At 33.5% G+C, this 22,256-nt stretch overlaps 1 protein-coding gene across 3 annotated transcripts in view; it reads right to left on the reverse strand.

The window, feature by feature from the left end:
* The window catches only part of LOC108965443 (proton-coupled amino acid transporter-like protein CG1139), a 76,384-nt gene that overhangs the window by 31,393 nt on the left and 22,735 nt on the right, over positions 1-22,256 (reverse strand). The window contains exon 1 of one of the 3 annotated variants that reach the window (XM_018927885.1): positions 8,038-8,793. The exons of the other annotated variants lie outside the window; for them this stretch is intronic. Coding sequence (XP_018783430.1) covers positions 8,038-8,091 — 54 coding nt within the window. The 5' untranslated portion in view covers positions 8,092-8,793. Of the gene's footprint in view, positions 1-8,037; positions 8,794-22,256 lie in introns of those variants that run through there. 3 annotated transcript variants of the gene reach the window in all.

Here is a 22,256-nt window from a genome sequence, read left to right on the forward strand (position 1 = left end):
TAAATATTATGCCCACAAACAAAGAAATACTAACACACCATACATCCCAAATGACCGTTATTTTTAACAATTACTTAATATTATCTTTCCCGATAACCGATTTGTTGACCCCGTATAGAGTGTGCAAACAGTATTTTAGCCGAAAAATGCGATGCGTGGAGTACTCACACGCCTACCATACATACATACATATATGTATATTATATAAGCAAGTATTTGTGCACATAGGCGTAACACAGACTAATTCGCAGTTTGCTCACCACGCTGTTTGCATTAACCTTTGAGCACACCTAGACTACATACATACATATGTATTTACATATCTCAAGTTCAGTGAAAACTTTTCTTACATTTAAACTTACAGTTTCATATAGTGCATACTTAAATACTATACATACCCATATTTAAATATTGTTTGAAAAATTATCGCTTAAAATGATTTCATAGCTTCATAAAACCCGAGTTAATGACTTTCTATATTTGCACTTGCAATTCAAAAAATGCACATGTCAATTTTCATACTTAGTAGTGCTTAGAGTTTCCACATTTTTAAGTTATTAGAAAAAGTTTACTCTCAGACATATGTATATTGCTTCGTAAGCTCTACATAGAATTTATATAGAACACAGATACACTATTTTTGTCTTAATCAACGAAGATCGTGTGTTGGGTTTAGAAAATATATAAGTATGTAGTACATATATCACACACTTAACGCATTAGTTTTAAAACAAACAATTTTTTAATTAACAGAGTTGCCACCTAGGAAGGAAGAAACTTAAATTTCATTTTGTTAATTTGATTATAATTATTTTTAAGCTTAATTATTAGAAAAAAATTTTTTTTTTTATTTCACATAAATTATTTATAAATCGGACATTTGATAATGTATATACATATTATAGGAAATAAATGATAACCAAATTTTTTAATTTAAAATGATTTTATTTAGAGCACAATAGTGAACAGAGTTGCCATCTCCTCTCACAAAATAATGAACCACTTTTAAATTCTTGAAAAAAAATCTGCAACATTTTGTTTATAAAGGCTTGACTTTAAAAAATTTTATCAACAGAGTTGCCAATTAACAGTAAAATGTTTTAAATATTGCGAAAAGTAATTATTACAGATATTAAACGGTAACAAAAAATGTATTGTAAAAACAAAACCATTGAATAGTTTTTCAAGCAAGGTTGCCAACGTTTATTTTTAAAGTTTGTTTTTATGATAAATTATAAAGATTTTAAATTTTGCTTAAAAAAAATTATTACTAAAATATATTTATTAAAGTTGAGATATTATTGTAATTTTTGAAAATATTTCTAATTTGGCAACCCTAATTGGAAAATTATAGCGTATTATAGAAAATTAAAAATTTCAAAACAATTTAGATGTGGTTAGATTTATGGTAGAACAAAAGCTAAACATTTATATATAGCACTACAGGACCAATGGTAACTGGTTCACAAACCACTTACCATTCAACTTTTTAACGAAATAATATATTTGCATTTTAGCAAGTAGAGGAAATAATATTAAATTTTGGTCCGATTGTAACTAATTAAGGTACCACTTACCTTTGCAAATTTTTAAATAATTTATCATTTGTGCACGTTCGAAAATAAGGGTAATTTTCAAATTGTAGCATTGGTCCAATAGTGACTAGTTATGCAGCACTACTTATTTAACTTTTAGAAAGATTAGTGCATTAATTGCGTGTCAATGAATAGCGGAAACAATTGGTTGTGAAAAATATGAATATTATAAAATGCAATAAGCTATAACTAAGCAAAACGCCCATTTTTAACATGTGCGTATAAGGCAAACGTACAAAAACTGCACTACCGCTACCGTACTTGGCGGCTAATGCACATACACATATGTATGTATGTATGTGTTTATGTACAAAGCGAACAATGCAAAGGTGAAATAATTTCGACTAATTCCTGCAATTTTTTACGTGTGGAATAACAAATGAAAAGAATGCGCAGCAGAAAATATGCAAATACATATTTTTATATGAGTGTGTGTATGTATGTATGTAGTGGAAAATGAGTTTAAAGTACAAAAACCGAAACAGAAAAAACTTGTAGTGAGTAAATGAGCAAACAAACCAACTGTGCGGCACTGTAATGTGCACGCTAAAGCCGACCAACTCAGCAGACAACAAACAATCGAAACGACCTACAGCCAGAGCAACTAAACGACTAAACAACCGAGCGTACAAACGACTAAGCAACCAAGCCACCAAGCGACCAAACAACCGAGCGACCGACCGATCAAACGACCGACTGACCGACCTAACACCCGACCATGCAACCAAGCAAAAAATCGTGTTACACTTTATCGTTCTACCAAGTACTCGCATATTAAAAGTATACATATGTTATTCTGGGTTTGTATGGGTGTCATTCCATATTTCAGATATACACACATACTACACAAACTATACCGACTACTTGCTTTACTTTGCACTTTGGCAGTTCGAAAATGCTGACCAAGTGCGAGGTAGGTAGTCAAGTCGTAGCCCAAAGCCAAATATATATTTATGTGTTGTTGTAAATATGTACATATATACATACATACAGTAAGAACTACAAATAGAACAATAAGCAATAAGAAGTGAGGCTCAAAATCGTCTACTGGGTATTAGATAGCCAAACGACAGTGGCTAATGTTTAATTATTCTTGTACTTGTTGTTGTATGGTTGGTTTATAGTCGGCATATAGGGTTACGAGATATCGAATTGAAGAATGTTTATGCGGTGGCCAGAATATACAAGCGAGTATGTAGCTACATAACTACCCGATGACGAATGTAGCATGCCACACTCATGAACGGGTCGCAGCTCGCATACTTTTCTGTCACTTTCTCGCTGCAGTGATTTGCTGGCGACGAAAGGCAAAGCAATAAATAATGTCGAAGTCTTGCTAGCATAAATGCAAAACGAAACTGGCGTGTTGCGACCAACCGACGGACTGAATGCAGAGTGCGCACAGTGGAAAATTCCACTGTTTTTTCAAGCAAGATGAATTTTTTTATGTCGTACCGCACACATACACACACACAGTGCTGTTAAGGTACACACTGTGTGCTATTCAGTGGTATAAATGGGCATAAAACGTGCTTTACCCCGATATCAACGCTGTAACGTGAGCGTCGAAAAAAGAGTCGACAAAAAATATAACAGATAAATAATAAATACATATGTATGTATATCGGAGTGGAAAGAATTCGAAAAAATCGCGGATATATGCGGATGTATATATAGTAGGGAAATAAATTACTTAAAAACTATTTATTGGTAGAAAAGTATTTATGAAAGCGAAACTCCATAAAAAAATCTTTGACAGAAAATAAATACATACATATGTATCATACATACAAATATGTATGTGCTTATAAAACTTAACTGACGAAAATTTTAAATTTTTAAATAATTTGAATTTTTTTTAATTGTAGATTTTTAAATTTATATTTTATTTTGATAATTTTCTTAATAAAAAATCTTTTAAAAAATATTTTATTGACATAGAAATATAACACTTTTTAGTCATAAGTATATTATTATATACTACTAGTGGATCCATTAATACAATAAACCATTTATAAATAAAGACGGAAATGTTGTTGTCGGTATAAGAATCCAAGGGATTGTACTTGAAGTAAAATTTTGAATTTGTTCAAACAAATAAATTTCATTGAAAGAAATAATGGATTTAAGGCTGCTTTTTCAATGTCGAGTTACCAGTCTTTCAGCACAGTTAATAGTGTTGTCCGCTTAATAGAGCGTCTATAGAGCTTTCACTGTATTTTTTATTTATGAACTGTTTTTACTATCGTATCATTTAAATTGGTTCGAACACAGTGTGCTAAATTTTACTAAAATCGGTTTAGTAGTTTAGGAGTACATCGCGGACAAACAACGTGACACCTAATATTTAWATATTATATAAAGATATTTCTACAGACATATGTAAATACATACATACATGTTCATATATAGATACATATTTATTTATATAATCCGATTAAGGAGCAAGGGTTGAAAATTCCTGCTTTATTTTGCAATCGGCATTACAGCGTTTTATTTTTAGGGCATTATAATATTTTTGATGTAATATTTAAGAATCTTAATTTTATAAATATAAATATACCCTCTAGGAAGTAGATATACATATGTATGTACATTTGTATCTAAGTAAGGTTTGTTTAGTTAGCCTAAAGTTCCTATAAACTGCCTTGTAATAAAATATTACTCGAAAAAGTCCTAAATTGCACCTAAAACACTTTAAAAAATATCTAACTCTAACAAGTCCATAAACATTTTAGTGGATAGCCAAACTGCACTTAAGGCTATCCGTTGGCCAATCATTGCGTTTGATTAAGGAAGCAAGCATTAACTAGACTTTTAACAGGTATTTTAGTTGTTAACATTTAGGTACCCAGTCATGTGGGAACAGAAGGAAATGAAAAAGCAGACATTGGTCTAATCGGAGACAGCAGCGAGCACAATTCCTCTAAGTTATCCCAGGTCATTCAGCATAGTCAAGGGTTCTTTGAAGCAATGTACACTAGAGGAACAACCCAGATCTGTGAACACAATCAAATCAAAGCATATCAAAAAGTTACTATGAAGTAGTATTGATGCAGAATAGAAGAAATAGCTCCTACTACTAGGCAAAACGGGGAATATTATCATCACCTTTGAGATCCCACCTTTCGAAAATGAGAAAGTGAATTTGCGAAAAGCAGAGCATGCGAGAGTGAAGAGACGCTGGAACATTATCTTTGCGCAAGCTCAGCTTTCAACCGGATCAGACGGGACATATCCCACGGCTCCCAATGCTTCAACATTAGAGACATTGAACCGCTGGGGTGGAAAAGCATCAAGTTTGGTACCAAATCCACTTTTTTGCTGGATAAGGTTAATTAGCTTAACAAACGAGTGCACAATGGGCCTAATGATAGTCTAAGTGCGACCGCCTACGGTCTGGCGCTCGTGGATTTCCCAAGTTATCTAACCAATTGAGCACAGATCAGTGTTTTTAGTCCATTTTCTTTCGATAATATTTTAGAGCATAACATTTTTATAAGCTTCCACAACAAACCCAAATTTAACCTAATTTAAAACAAAAAATTTAATAAATTTGCAAATTTCCTAACTTTAATAAAATATATTCCAGTCAACGAAAAATCTGCGCCTTTAATTCAAATAAATCTCCTAGTAGCCTAAAAATGCTGATTGGGCGAAATGTGCTCATTCAACCCACAGTGGCTGCCAGAGCTCCACTCAGCCGTAGTGGATCTGCAGACGCCGTTGCCGCCGCCAGCATTTGGTGTTGCGTGTGTTGCCACAAAGTTGAGTGACATTAGCTTTTGGGGGTGGTTGACAAGGAATTGCTGGGCAAATGGTTGAGTGGGTAGCCACGAAAGTCCCAACTGCACACAGCTCACGTATAGAACACACACACATAAATTAACAAAGTTAGCAGTAAATATGTCGAAAGACATGAAACGGATGGCACATTGCATGCAACACTTACATACATATGTATGCAACAAAGTGAATGGTGGGAGGCGCAGCATTTGGTTCGCTGGGTTTGATGCACAGCCTTTTGGCTGGTGTTAGTGGCGTGATAGCAGTCAAAATAGCTAGCGCATGCTAAGGGTGGCTTTTCTAAGCAAACGCAATACATTCACTGAAAACATATGTACTATTCATATACTTAAATAAATAAATATATATTTACGTGTAAAAGTATTTTTATGGCCAATTCGTTTATCAATTACGCGCATATCACTACGGCAACGCCGGTAACGTAACCGCTTATATACTCATATATATATAAGTATGATTACTTTTAATACGAAACTGCATGCAATCAAACCTTGCCAATTATAGGCCCGGCTAATTATAAGCACACACACACACATACATACATACATACAAATGAATATTCACATTTAATCACATATTTATAGATGTTTAGAGATAAACAATACTCTACCGCTAGATTGATATGCAAACGGAAGCGTCCAAAGTAGCGATAAGATGGTGAAAAAGCAAAGCAACAACAACAATAAAGTGTAAATAAATAAACGAAGAGTCGGAAATGATAAATGCTGTCAATTGTAAGTTCCTCAGCGGTAATAAAGCATGACGCATTTTTTGCTAATTTTGCAATTTAGTTAAATTTAGTATTCAGAAATTTGCTCGAAAGCAGTTATAATTGCAATTGATGAACAAAAATTTTGTAAATAAAAAGAAATATTTTTGAAGTTAAAAAAAATAAAAAAAAAAATTATTATATTAATCATAATTAATAACATGAAGCCACGTTTTTTTATAAATTATAAATTTAAAAATAAATTAAAATTTAAAATTTTTTTAATATTTAAAAATAAATTATTTATAGTTTAAAGGAAGTAATTAAGTAGAACCAAATTTTTTATATTAACAAATTTTTTAAAAATTGTTTAATTTAAAAAATTATTTTATCTACTTTTTATCTGATTTTTTTTATTTACAAAAATTAAAAAAAATATTTTCCTAAAAATATTAAATCAAAATATATAAAAGTTTATAAATCTAAGTCTCGAATTAAAAAATTTATTTTTTAATAAAAAAATAAATAAATTATAAATATTTATATATTTGTAAAATTGTTTAATTATAAAAAAATTATAAATATTATTTCTTGAAAATTTACATTTAGTAGATTAAAAATTTTGTTGTTAATATTATTCTCTAATATTTGAATTTTGAGAAATAATAATTTTCTAAAAAAATTTTTTTTTTTAAATTTATGTATATGGCTATTTTCTCCTTCTTCTATATGGATGTACATAATTAAAAAAAAAATTTTTATACTTCTTTACTTATTTTTAGTTCATAATAAAATTTAACGCAATTCACAAAAAAATGGCTTATTTATTTTGTTTTTTTTTCTATATTTTTATGTGATGATTTGTTCAATTTAGTTTAATCAAATTAATTTTAAGCATATAAAGCAAATATTAAATTAAAAGAAAATAAATATAATAATATAATAACAATAAAAAATAGAAAAACATATTTATTTTATATGTATTATCATTTCTTATTTTTAGTATATTTAGTATTATATTTTACATTTTATTTACTAGATTGCGTCTTACCATTTTAAATTATTAAAAAGTAAATAATATTTTTTGGAAAAAAAAATATTAATATTTTTTTAAAAATTATTTTCCTTTCGTTAAAAAATTACATAATTCACACCTAACTATTCTATTAAGCTAATTCAATACCTTAGAAGCGACGCAATTTCACAATACTCTCCCTCATTCCCTCCCGCTCTCAATCTCTCAATTCAAATTTTCAAAATCAATTTTATACAAATGAATACGATTGAACTCAAAATATATGCATCAAAAGCAAATTGCACACATTTTTACAAAAACGTTGTATATTTACAACAACATTGCATATTTACAACAACATTGTATATTTACAGCATTTACAACAACATTACAATCAACTTCATTAATAAAATTATACACCACACTCCTCAACGAAAAACTCTCATGCGCCAAGCAGTGACTTCTGCTTACGCAACTTCCCAAACTGTGTGGTGCTTTCCCCTACTATAAAAAAACCTGTGTGATGCATTAGAACATGCTCAGAATAAAATTGAAAACGGTAGAATTGAATTTAATGAACCGCTTTGGGCCTGTTTCGACACTACTTCCCGACCCATAGAAATTTTCATAAGACAACATGCCTCTAGAAACATTTGTATATACTCGAAAAGTCTGGTCTGTCGACAACTAATGACAATTCGATATGCTAAAAAAAAGCGCAACAAATCGCTTCGAACCGGGTATTTTTAGTTAAACAGCAGCGGGTGCATTATTCTAGGCAGCACTTACGAATCATAAATATATAGTATATATGTGTACATAAGTATATATATATAAATGTAAATAAATATATGTATATTCATAAGCTATATATGATGGCTGATATCGCTTAACTATTGCTAAGTACTTACGGTATATGACGTGGGCGCCAGCGGCGTGCGTGAGTCACTCTTATGGAAACTCATGATCTTGTCTTTTCGTTACAGGATCCCGCGAACCTTAAATTATATCCGAAAAACTTATGTCTCGAGGTTCTGCAATGACCTTGGGCTGTTGTTTTTGTTGCACAGGTGTTGAAGCGACTTCGTTTCTGCTTTTTTGCTATTTGTTATACTCTCTCTTGCTTTCGTATAATCACGAGCCTTAAGTGTGTGTGTGTGTGCCGCAACTCCGTTTGTGTGTGTTTACTTAAGTACATAAAAGCAGGGTTTCAAAAACACACGACTGCACGACTTTACAACGTTTTCAAATGCTTCTCAAACTGTGTTCCAGAAACTTCCAAACTAACTATGCTAAGCGCGCTTACTAAGTATGCAATCGTTATACGATTCGAACAGTCTTTGTTTAATTACAGAATTCCGTTTTAAATTACGTTTAATTACAAGTAAATTACATAGCAGCAACGCAACGGTAATGCGTTTTTAAGTACTAAGCTACAAAATTGCTCGAAAAAAATGTTAATTTTTTTTTTTTTTGAATGAATTTTGTATATTTTAGCTTTGCAATTGCAATTTCGTAAAAATATCAATTTGCCGTTACGTTTGAGATTACTTTAAATGAAATTTCGGTATTTATGCTTATTGAAAGTATGAATTCCAATTTATGTAGGTCTTGTCTGGCTTTGCTGGTGTAAATTTACGAGTACCGAAAAGAGACAACCGCACTGTTTGACATTCAAAGCAAGAATGCCAACATTGCCATTTCGACGAACGAACACAACCCGCCGCGGCAATCGGAGTTCAGAGCCAGCGCCGCGGCAATACAGACTATAGCGCCACCATCGACAACGAAATGCAGTCACTTACAACCAACACAGACAAGCACCAACATCGCCGCTAGAGCTCCGTTTCGCCGTGTTCTGTGTGCTACGTTAGTCAGTTCAACGTTCTGACGGTTTGTTCGTTTGCTTGTGTTTGCCCTTTCCCCCAACTATGCATGTATAGTATGTATGTTCATGTATGTGCATGTGTGTGCATGCTACGTTCATTAATTTGTTTGATTTTCATGTAGAACGCGTGTGTTGGTGTGTTTGTATGCCTGCTTTGTTTGTCGGCTGCTTCCCTTGTTTCGGCGAAACAGCAATAACGACTGTTTGGCGCTTCGGCTGCTTGTCGGATGCACGTTCTGACTGTCGGAAACACGTTCTGGCTGTCGGTTTCGTGCAGCGATCGGTTGGTCGGTCGGTAAGTCAGTTCGTCCGTCATGTCTGCGTGTGAGTTCGTCCTGCTGCAGTCGGTTTGAGGTCCTCTCTGCATTTACAATTCCATTCAAGTATATGTGTGTGCGTGTTTGGTGTAGTAGTAAACATGTTTTTGTTGTTGCCTTTTTATATAACAATAATACCTTAGTATTTACGTGCTTAGCAGTGGTTGTTTCGAAGGTGTATGGTGAATGCAATCACTTTTGTCTCTCCGAGTGTGCAAACATATGTACATCCCTAAATAGAAATATACATACATGCATGCATATACACATACAAGCATTCACATACATATACTCGTGTATTTTGATTTGTCTGTCGCTACTTCTAAGCGCGTAAAAAGCATTTGAAAAACTATAGTTTATTGCTCGTAAAGTGAGAGTGAGTTTAGAAGCGAGTGTTTCTGTGCAATCTATGCAAGTGTTTTTTTTTTGTTGTTGTTTGTCTAATAATAACTCTCACTTGTGCGACGAAAATAAATGAAAGGCATACATTAATTTTAATAATTATAGAAGTGTAGTAATACTATACACGCTGCAGGGCAAGAGGAAACTAATCAGATATTATATATTATACTAATTTACAAATATTCTATTAGAACTGGTTTTAAACTAGTCTTGAAAAGATTAATCTTCTGCCGACTAGTATATACATATGTATGTATGGTAATTTATTAATGATGTGATTTTAATTCTTCATAAGCTACAAAATATAGCTTTCCAGTTCCAAACTTTAGCAAATGGGATCGTAACTGGCATAATCTAGACGGTTATAAAAAAGTTTGTAGCCACCAACTACCAACTGTTCGAAGTCAACTGATTAAATTTATTTTTGCTTGCATCTGCTATGTACAGATATCGGTTTAAAAAAGAGCCGAGCTAATACATAACGCTCAGTAAAGTAGTGAATCGAACAGTAACTGGTATAAACCTCATATATAAAATTTTTATTTATTTTTGTTTTCAACTATTTTAGTTGAAAATGAGCAGTTATTACATAGCACGCAGAAAAGTAGTGAATCGAATAGTAACTGGTATAAATCTCATATATACTGGCATAATCTAGTAGAACTAGTATGGAATCATCAGAAGAATAAGCCTACCGAGAGCCACATCATCATTTATAAACAATTAACCGCAAGGCATTATTTATATTGTATTATTTTTACCCACAAGGTATTTCTATGAATTCTTGTAAAACAGCATTTATTATTTATTATTTTATGCATTCTTGAAAAGTTCCAAGAATACCCGACGTTTTCGAGTCAAATTTAATTCAGTGATGAAGCCCATTTCTGGCTCAATGGGTATGTAAACAGGCGAAATTGCCGCATTTGGGACGAAGAGCAACCTGAAGAGATTCAAGAGCAGCCATTTCTATCCGAAAAACCAACGGTTTGGTGTTGTTTGTGGGCCCGTAGAACCATCGGTTCCTTATCGCACCATGATATCCGATGTTTGATGTTTGAAATCGAAGCTCGTGATCTTGGGGACATTGGGTTTTAACAAGACGACGCCACTTCCCACACCTCCAATCAATCAATACATTTATTGAGAGAACCCTCCATTGAGCAGATAATTTCACGCTTTGGGTCAGCTGATTGGTCCCCAACAGCTTGTGATATCGTACCGTTAGATTTTTTTCTGTGGAGAAATGTAAACCCTAAAGTCTATGCAGTTTTCCGTTTCGATACAGGCCTTGGAGCAAAACATAACACGTGTCATTCGCCAGTTACCAGTCAAAATGCTCGAAAAAGTCATCCAAAATTGGACTCAACGGATAGACCATCTGAGACATAGCCGCCGCTAATATTTTAAAGAAATAATATCAAAAAATAAATGCCAAAGACTATTATTTCAAATGATAATAAACATTCCCCATTATATTTGAATTATCTGTGTCTTTTCCCTAAAAATGTAGGGAATCCATCGCTTAGAACTCGGCTTGATTTATCACTTAGTTATTCGACAGTAGCGAAATATACTAATATTATTTATTGGTGCTTATATACATACATACGTACATGTATTACATGTGTATAGTATGGAAATCATGTTGGGAGAGGCATTTTTACGACAATAGCCTTATAGCAGAACAACAACACTACAAATAATAAGTTTTGATGCCAAGAATACCTGAACAACACAAACCTTATATTACTTTGAATTTTTTTTCAATTTTTTTTTAAATTTATTTCAAACAATAAATACGCTTGGATGGAGGTATGTCTAAACCTGTACATCCAGTTACTTAAAAATATAGACAAAGGATGTGCTGATGTTATGGACGGTAAGGCAAGAGAGCAACCAAAGTAGTTAAGATTTCTTAAAAAATGTTGAAGAGGGGCTACCGTACTTTGTGTATATTTATACATACATACATATGTATATAATGGTGCGTGAAAGTAATTAAAAATTGTGGTAATATTTCTTTAGTACCCACCAATTACAAACAACCATCAAAAGTATTATTATAAAATAATTTTTATTTCATCATATTACGTTTTTATGCACTAAATTGCTTTAATTAAAATCTTACTACTTAAAATAAAGTAATAATAATAATAATAATAATAACTGTAATGATGATATACTACTTTTATAGTTGTACAATATTTACCTTTTACCTACCTGCTTGTTATCGGAATGAATAACGAACAATATCTTATCAATAAAACATAGCAGTACTTAATTTGGATATACTTATGTGTGTATGTATATGTGCAAAAATATAAATATACATACATATTTATATATGCATAAATTGGTATGTACATACACACATACTTATATACATATATACATATATACCAATATATCCATATATAAATATGTATGTATATACATATAAATCGATTAAGAAGAAAAATGGATAGTAAATTATAGAATTGTCATATCAAACTTCTTAAGAATTCGATAACATAGATAAGTACAAATATATACATATGTATATACATATACATACGTATGAACATTATGTAAGCACTGTAAATACGAGGCTTGTAAAATCTTGTTCCACTGTAGTCAATAAATGATCTTAAATACGTCAAAGGGCAGCGGACTTGCAAAATATTTGCAACCTATTGTATGTATGTAAATATGTATGTATATTTAGTGCCATTCTAACTTCATTAGTAACTTTGCTAATATGAGACACATACTCATAGCGTAGGGATTACAGACCTGCACATTGCTAGTATTAAGTGCTTTGTGTTTCAGATATGAATAACGGACAGCTACTTACTTTTGGAGACTTTAGTGTAAACTGAATATATCAATAATGACTAAAATCTAACAATCTTTAGAAAGAAAGAAACTTGCAGGAAAAATAAATATGAATGTTGACTAAAAGGGTTGCCATATATTTTGAGAGGGGCAAATTGTACGAAAATAAAAAAAACTCGATAGATCACTGCATGTTCTCTCCATACAGTGATGTACCAATTTTTTTATCAGACAAAAATTACAATTTTTCTTTACAAAAAGTGCCTGCCGCCATTTTGTCCATTTTTCGATCCGACTGTATAACATTGTAGGGACAATAGCTTCCAGTAGCGCATGTTTTTGTTCAGACTACATCCACGGAGAAGGCGGTGATTTCCTTTTTCTCCGCCTGTAAGTTGTGTTCAGATGTTTTACGATCTTTTATCGAACGCAGGGGAAACCATAATTCCCTCGAAATCGTAGAAACAACCATAATTTCCTGGTAATTTATTTAAATCTGCCTTCAATCACATACTACCGACAACAGTGCACTGCTCAACAAGAGCGTAATTATGCTCAAAATTTCGTACAGGGTATATGTGTAAACATCTACTCATAATTTAATGCTTGAATACACAAATACATTCACATGTACGTTAATTGCTTAAATGGAATGAAAGACAAATACAAAAATGAAGTACAAAACTCTCATTCACAAAATTTTCCACTACTTTATTGGTATGCGTAATCGGCGTGCCATCGAAGGAATTGTTATTTCTTTTCTTAGCATATTTGTTGTTATATAAATATCAGCTCATATGAGTAGGAAATAGAAATCCGAACATACATCACGTGATGAAGAAGAGGGTAGCACTCTCAAAGAAGTGCTAAAAAATATGCAGCGCTTTAGAGATTTCTTAAAGAAATAGTACGTAGCGTTGAAGTATCAGATTACCCTTATTCTAAGGAAGCTTTGAGATCGTTTGTTTTTTATTGTTGACGTCATAATATCTAAACTTTGGGAGAGTTTGATGGAAAAAGTGCGCGAAATTCCACGACTTTCATAATAAATCGCTGGAAAACATTTAAAGGATGTACACTCATAATCAAATTTGTTGCGGACACGTCCATATAACTGTGTTTTTATTTATTTATTTTTTTTTTCATTGTAAATACGATTTATTGCTCCCCACATGTCAATTAGTGTGGGGTTCGACAGTTGTTTGATTACGACGCCAAAAGGACAAAGATTCTTTAGAGGAGATTGATTCCAATCGTTCAGTTTGTATGGCGGCTATAGTGTTCCGATATCAACAGTTTTGACAAATACTCAGCTTTTGGATCAGAAAAGGATCAGTGCTTAATTTCAGATCGATATCTCAAACACTGGGTACTAGTTCGCCTATACATATGTATTAGGTGGTCGAAAAATTAATTTCGTATTTCTAATCAAACTTCAACTTATTTTTGTTTTTATATTTATACTAATAAATTATTATTAATTATACTAATAAATAAATAAACAAATGTGTATAATTTTGGCCGACCGTTTTTTGCCATTTTTCCATTGGAGCCATTATTCCATCAGAGTAAATCGAAATTTCGAAATTTCCAGAAGGGAAGCGAGCACACCATTGTTGTTCTACACGTCTCCGTAAACTTCACAAATTTCATTGGTGGCTTGTGTGACATTCATCCCTTCTTTACACAAAAATTTCAAAATATAACGAATTTCCTCAACATTTTCACTCATTTTTGAATGTCTGTAACTGTTTTTCAACTTCCTCGAATTTATATTTTTATAACCCCCACCTTTTCAACACTATATGCTATGACAGAATGTGATTGGTAGCACTGGAGATATACTGCTGCAAAGACATCTATTGACAAATACGAAAAGACTTTTTCGACTACCCAAGATTATATTCATTTTTGTGGAATTAAGTTCATTTAAATAATTATTCTCATATTTTTAAATATTCTTAGATAAGTTTTATTAACCTAGTTAAACAATTCCATAAATTAAATTATTTCTTATTATTACAACCTCTAACGTAAGATAGCTCCTACTTATTATATTAAGTCATTAGTGTAATTCTCAAAATATATATGTACATACATACATACATACTATATGTACAATATGTATATATTAAAATCTGAAATTATAATTGTATTTCAAACTAACCAACGCTACCCTTGAAACAACAATAACAACTTAGATTAATTAATTCTAATATGTGATATTAAAATTACTAAAACAAAGGCGTGACAGGACACAGCAGCAAACACGCCTTACTATTTTAGATATGTATATATATATATAACATTTATAATGCATCTAATAAATAATAATAATAAAAAATTGTAAAACGCTCCCTTAGCCTTTATTTGATCGCAAAAGATTCTACTAAAGTTTTCTTCATTTATTCTGGCTTCGATTCCTGTTCGGGAAAATATATTATATTAGCTGTTTTCGACATTTCCCTGCTCTATTGTCAAAAACTTCTCTTACAAGTGAAAGCAACAACAAAGTTATTGAGTTTAATTCGTACCAGAGAGGATGTGGATAACTCATTAAAATTGTGTAGCCGCTATCTTCAATGCTACCAAGTTTTGTACCGCATATTTAGTTTATAAATGGTTTAAATCATAAATGAAAACATATATTTTTTCTTGTATTTTAAGAACTTAAAACTTAAAATCACTTACTCTAATTTATAGAAAACAAAAGTAAACGATTACAGCAACGTTTAACGGAAAAAATGGATCATACCACCATTGCGCATGCCCAAGAGTCCTCTCCAATTGGTTGAACATCTGGTATAGTGTGTTCGATTCGCTGGAGAGTAAAGCTATTGCTTGAAAAAGCTATAATTTTCAAAATATTTCGACGCTACTCTCTACATGTAAAAAAAAAAGAAATTCATGAAAATCCAGCCACAAAGTAAGAATTGAAATCGATCGCGAATATGTATAAACCCTAATAAAGTGATAAATTCCTTATACTCACTGCTTATCCTTGATAGCAAGCTTTCATCGAAGCTAAACATCGGCTGCTTTTATTGCGGTAGAGGAACTATAGGGAGAAGGTGAGAAGATTTTCTATGCTCACATACAGATGAGGGATATGTGGATGCGGAGAAGTCCCTGGAAAAGAGCAGCAGTGAGTCTTTGGAGAGGAAGTTATCTATAAGGCCGCTATTAAAGTGGCGGTAGACGTACTGATACGAAGTGCAGCCTCTTTTAGGAATGTGTGCATTCACTCTTGCAGCAGGGCAATACTAGCTCATTAAGTGATCATCTAGTCCTCACTAGAAATAGCAACACGGTACTTCATCTCATGATCAGACTCGTTTAGGTCCCTGGACATACCGGAATGGCTGATGTCTGCAAAGGTAGCGAGCTAATCACAGCTCACATTAGAATGGGACTGAGTTGGATCTCCATTGGCATCTTGCCTTCTAGCACTGGATCAATAAACTCGTGTGCGCTTAGGCGACTGGTCCTGTGAGATTGCGTGGTTTTTTTCCCCCCTAGTGTAGGGCATATGAAAACTTGTCCAACACTAGTTGTCAAAGTTATAGGGAGGAGGGCTTCGGCGTTGGTAAAAATTATTCAAATAGGGTTGAGAACAACTTAAAGACGAATCACGCTCAGGAAGGTCATCAACATCAACTGATGATCAACACGTCAATAAAATAGAGAAATTGTACTTGAGAATCGACATTTAACATTCATCTTTGGAAAATTTGAAGGAGTAGTAAAAATAATTTTTAAAGATCATTTGGGCCGCGATTGGGTCCAAAATCACTATATTCTTTCGAAAAACAGCGTGGTGTTAACGTATGTGAAACAGTGCTTTCTGAATGCCAGAATGTCGTGAAACGTACTATCACGGACGGTAAGTCTTGGATATACGCTTAGGACTCAGAAGCAGACAATCAATCGGCCGTATATCGTGGCAAAGGTGAGCCGAAGCCGAAAAAACAAGTCAAAACAACTCAAGGTTATGTTGACTGTCTTCTTCGAGTATCGAGGTGTGGTGTACTCCGAATGCCTTCCGACCGGACAAACTGTCAACAATGAAAACTATTTGAGTGCTATGCGTCGTTTGCAAGAAGGAGTTCGTAAAAAAAGCTAAAATTGTGAACTGACAGCTCTTGGTTTTTCATTATAAAACTATTTTCAAGTACTCAAAATATTACGAAATTATGCCAATAACTTAAAAAACAATTAAAACAGTACTCAAAGTACTAAAAAATTTTATTTACAACAACGCTCGCAACAAAAACCATAACGGATATTGTAAAAATGCGACTAATTTTATCAGACAAAAGACATGACTATAACTGGAAAGTATTTCTATTTGTATTAGAGAATATCTGAACACATGCTATTGAGTGCAAAATAATTAGTACGTGAAAATACGGCATTATTGACAGAAATACCAACACCTCCGTAGCACATTCCAGCACGTGATAAATTTGCTTAATAACTGATCAATGACAAAAATATATTTCGACGTTCCGAAAAAGTCACTAAAACGTATTTAATGTCGGTATGTATGTMTGTCTATATATAATATAATATTTAGTGCTATTTAGGAATAGCAGAGCGAGCAGAATTATATAAGTAACATTTTCGTTAACTTTCAATTGCACATGTCAAACACTGACATTTCGCATTTCTCTCAATTCGCGCAATCATCCTGCCGTTATGACACCATAAAGACGAATTTATTTATGTATATATGTATGTATGTATGTATGTCTACATGACGCTGTGACTTGTTAACTTTTTGAAACTGCTGCGTTGATGACGAGATGGCGTTTTTAAATATTCTAAATTTATTGCTTGATTACTATAAATTGATCAACATCATCATCGGCAGGAAATACGAACCCACAAGCACATACATACATACGCCTGTATGGTGGCAGTGTATAAGATGAACTCCGTCCGGAATGCGTATGACGCGTGTGCGAATGTCGCGCGAAAAGAGTAAGCGAACTGCTCGTATGAAAAAGCCGAGAGAACACCCAACGGTCATTGGGTAATTTCCAGCGCGCCAAGCTGACAATTTTGATGCGCAAAATACATAAATATTTTGCTACCTCGTTGTTGTCATTGTTGTTGCTGCTGACGAAGTCTAAATCAATTTATGCATCGTTTGCAATTTCTTGTTTTTTTTTTTTTTGCATACTTTTTTAATGCTTTTTAATTAATGTGCGCCGTAATTTGAACTACAGAAATTTGAACAAAAACTGTGAAAGAGTTGCCAAGTTATTGTGGGCGCGTTACAGCAGTTGTATTTAATGGAAATAGTTTAGTGATCATTTCCAAATTATTAGTAAAGCTTGTAAATGGTGAAATTATCCGTAGTGTTACATTAGATCTTTTTGTTGTTATTAGTAACCCCAGTTTCTGCCATAAATATGAGGAGCAACACCGTTATATAATATGATACTAGATATCATTTCCAAAAAGGTTCGAGGCAGGTAGCCAGACGCAAAGTTCTATTTAGTGAAAGGTTTTTCACTCGGAGTCTTTCCTCAAAACCAATGATTGGATGATGGATATTCTTACTGGAAAAAATATTTTTTCGTAAAACCCATTTTGGCAGTCTTAAAACACCGACATCGATTTTGTTGGCCTCATCAACCGCACCGTTAGTTCTGCTTTTTCCAGATTGGACAAAAGTGCGAAGAAAATGTGTCAAAGAAATAGTCATCGCACTCGCGACTTGGCTCCCATGTACTGTTGACAGTCATAACTTCGAAGTCGTAGCTAATTCCGTCTATTTTGGAACCAGCATTAATACCAACAGGGGCTACTTTGAGCAGGCAATTGAGAAGTAAAGTCCTCTCTAGACGAACAAAAACCAAATACTAAAAGTACCTTGGACGACGTTACGAGTTTTCGAAAGAAAGGTTTTGCGGAAGATTTATGTGCATTGCTGTGTCAAGGTTGATAGAGACATAACCTTCCCTTTTTGTAAAAAAGAAAATCTTTCAAGAGACACAGTATAAAGTTGCTTGCGACATCGATTCTCAAAGTTAGATCGCTTTTGACTGAGAAATACGGTAAAAATCGTAGAAGAAATACAACACCAAAACCATCTCTTTAGATCCATCAGGCGCTCAGTGGAGTCTGAAAATTTATAAGAACTCTGCAGATATCCGACCTGGTATAGATACATATGTAGGTCGTGAGCTACGCTGAGACTTGTTTTGGTCCATAGAGATGCCAGATGGACAGCCATTTAGTAGTTCAAGGCAATACCGGTCTGTTATTCTATTCATTGTCAGAGAAATCAAAAGTGCTTAGATCTTATTCATACCCCACAATCTGCGCCAATTACCGTAGGATAAATCTTTCGCTTATAAGGTAATATCGAGCGTAGTTTGTGAAAGACCAAAGCCCACCGTCAACAAACTAATTAAACCTTATTAGTTTGGCTTTAGACCTGGAACACCTACAATGGACCAGATGCCAAGTTTTCGAAAAGATCCGTGAAAGAAAGATCGACACACACCACTTCTTGTCGATTTTAAAGCCGCCTCCGACAGCACGCCGCTTGTCTGAACTTGGTAACCTCGAAAATCTAAGTCGACTGTGTAAACTAACGTTGAGTGACACCAACGGAAAGAACCTCTCCGAGCCATACAATATCAAGCGAAGCTTCAGACATGGATTCTTCCTATCGGGTGACTTCTTCAATCCATTGCTTGAGAAAACAATACGAGCTGCAAAGAGTGTTCGAAAGAAAGGTTTAGCAAAAGATTTATGGTCCTTTGCGCATTGGCAACGGCGAGTACCGCAGTCTATAGAACGATGAGTTGTACGAGATATACGACGACATTGACATGGTTCAGCGAATCAAGAGACAGCGGCTGCGCTGGCTAAGTCATGTTATCCGGATGGAAGAAAACACTTCACATGCATAAGCGGGGTATACGCCAGAAATATCAGGAAAGATTGATCACTGAATTTCAATTATACAAGTATATCTCACACAATGGTCGATATTTTCGATAAAAGGTCAACTATAGATAATGGAGTTAACATATTCGTTTACTAGGGCTTAAATAGTTTTATTTCGACAAATTTTTTGACAAATTTTGTTTAAAAGGTGGCATACTTCAAAGACACTATTGTGCAAGGTTTCATACCGTTATATTAATTTCTTCTTTATACTTATACTGAAACGTGAAAGAATCAAATGAAATTTAAAAAGGAGCACGGACGGATCTACCGCATCGTCCGATTTTGAACTCGGCTCCTTTATAGCCATCTCATACCATCTCATCTGTCTCCACTCGCAATTTCATTACGATTTCAACTCGTCTCATCATCCTGATCATAAGTAAGCTTCATATTTATAAGTACACAGATGTACATACATATGTATGTATGTATAATATCATATACTAATGTTTACTGGTAATAAAAACTTAAATAAAACTAAATAAAGGTTTATATAGTATATCATTTCGTCATAAAAAATTATACTAGAATGTAGTTCATACAAATAATACGACTTTCAGAGCATGTAGCATACATACAAGTATGTACTCATCTATATTTAAATGGAATTTCCCAACCTCGTGGGCTTTATCAATTAATAAGAATAACACCCACGTGCATAAAACTTGAATGAATTTACTATGAATCTTTCCCTATTAATGATTAATTCATTTCAACTACATAAATATTTTTTAATACACATACACACATATTTGCATAATATATTCTTCCACTATAAACAAGTTACAGTACCTTAAAGTGGTGAAAATCTACGTCATTAGCTTCAAAGCGCGATCTCAAAACTCTCTCTCGAGTGAACAGCAAATACAAATACGCAGCCGTTACTTGTAATCAGTGCCATAACGGTGCATTTTTCTTTAGCAAAGTGACTAATTCTTGAAACGGCACTTCTAGTCATCATTCATAGATTTCTGTGTACCGTCAAATCGTTTACATTCAATTCATAATTGCCAAGAGCACAGGTTCAATGTCAATAGCATAGTATTTTTATGGAGTAAAAGGCGTTCGCTTGCAGTTTGTTGTTGTTGTTTTTTATTCACGAATATTACATAAATCCATTTACAAACACAGCAATTTCTATGCTATGTTTATTAGACGCATTTACACACGCGTTTGTTCTGAATGATTTATAACCAGAGTGCTTGATTAAAACTAGAATTGTTTAGATTTTCTGTGAATTTAAATTAATTCAACGAAAGGTTCGTACATATATCTGCAATGTGTACATATGTTTGTACGAGTGAGAATGTTGGCAAGGTTTGAGTGAAAGCGAAAAACACTCAATTTAATATTGAAGTATAGTTTAGGCAATAAGTTATTGGCTATGTCTAATTATGCGACAAATAAGCTGGATGCCTTGGCTTTTCCCTCCCTTACTGTGTTGAAAATAAGGTCGAAATAACGAAAAATAACGTTAGAGAAGGGAGTGAGCTGAATTGTCGTATTATATTCAGAGAGATTTTAGCATCCTTAAACAGCATTGAAAAGATCTTCAAAAGACTTTATATAGTCACCTTAAGTTCTTACACCCAATTTCAAGTCAGAAACAATGCGTGTTTTTACGAGTTATTTTTTAAGTGGCATTTAGTGTTAAAGAATTCGTTGTTTGAATCTTCCTCGATATTGAGCGAGCTTTCAATAAGTCCTGCCGGAAGCAGTCGCAACTGTTCTGGACGTGCGTGGGGTTGAAGGAAACCTCAGCACCTCATTTTCAGTCTTCAGTGCGACAGAGTGACTGAAACTGAATGGACGCATCATCAGCATGTGTGGTGCACTAAGGTCCACTGCAACTATGGCATGTAACCTCATCTTGCACATAGTGTCAGTAGACATCGTCGGTAGGTATATGGCCACGAATTGGGTATATATTGTCTGAACACTTGGGAGACCTAATACACTTTGAGTTCATACCGAATCACTTCGATCATGGGGTCGCCAAACTGAACTCTGTCGATGGAAAGATGAAAACAACTCAGCACTTTCTTCTTCACTTTCCCTCGTTTGGGTGGTCAAATCTTAAAACTTGGAAGCGCATACCTACAGACATCCCACCGAACTGGCGGAAATGGATATTAAATGCACCTGCGTTTGGCTACTAAACGTTTTGCTAATTTATATGTTCGAACACAGAAGTTAATCTTTTCTATGGCTGCACAAAAGGCATGTAGTAGTGCAAGTGCGACTTCTCTAGATCAGCCATTTAACCTAACCTAAACTGAAACAGCGTTTTAAGGAAAAGCGTTTAAGTTTTTAAAAACTGATTATAACACCACGTTAAAAATCTTTTACAAATACCAAAAGAACAAACCCAAAAAAAAAATGTTTTATAAAGGATTAATCTTGAAAAGCAACCTGGAAGCAATCTTGAAAAACAAGCTCTTGGGGAGATTGGAGGCAGAAACTAAATATATAATAATATAATTATTGATCATTTCATCATATTACCATTCTATATGAATTTGCTCAGTTTAACGTGGTGGGTCTCTTTACTTTATTTCGCTGAATTATCTTCTCATCCAATATTACCATCTATTTAAAATTCCAAATGAGCTCTCAATATCAAATACAATGGATTTATATAAATGGGTTTTACACGTTTTATTGAAATTTAAATACCAAACAAAGAGTCCCAAGTGGACTATACCGAAAGAATCGTCAACCAACGTACCAAATAATA

The sequence above is a fragment of the Bactrocera latifrons genome, unplaced genomic scaffold, assembly GCF_001853355.1.
Source record: "Bactrocera latifrons isolate USDA-ARS-PBARC rearing strain unplaced genomic scaffold, ASM185335v1 scaffold_1, whole genome shotgun sequence".
Lineage (NCBI taxonomy): Eukaryota > Metazoa > Arthropoda > Insecta > Diptera > Tephritidae > Bactrocera > Bactrocera latifrons.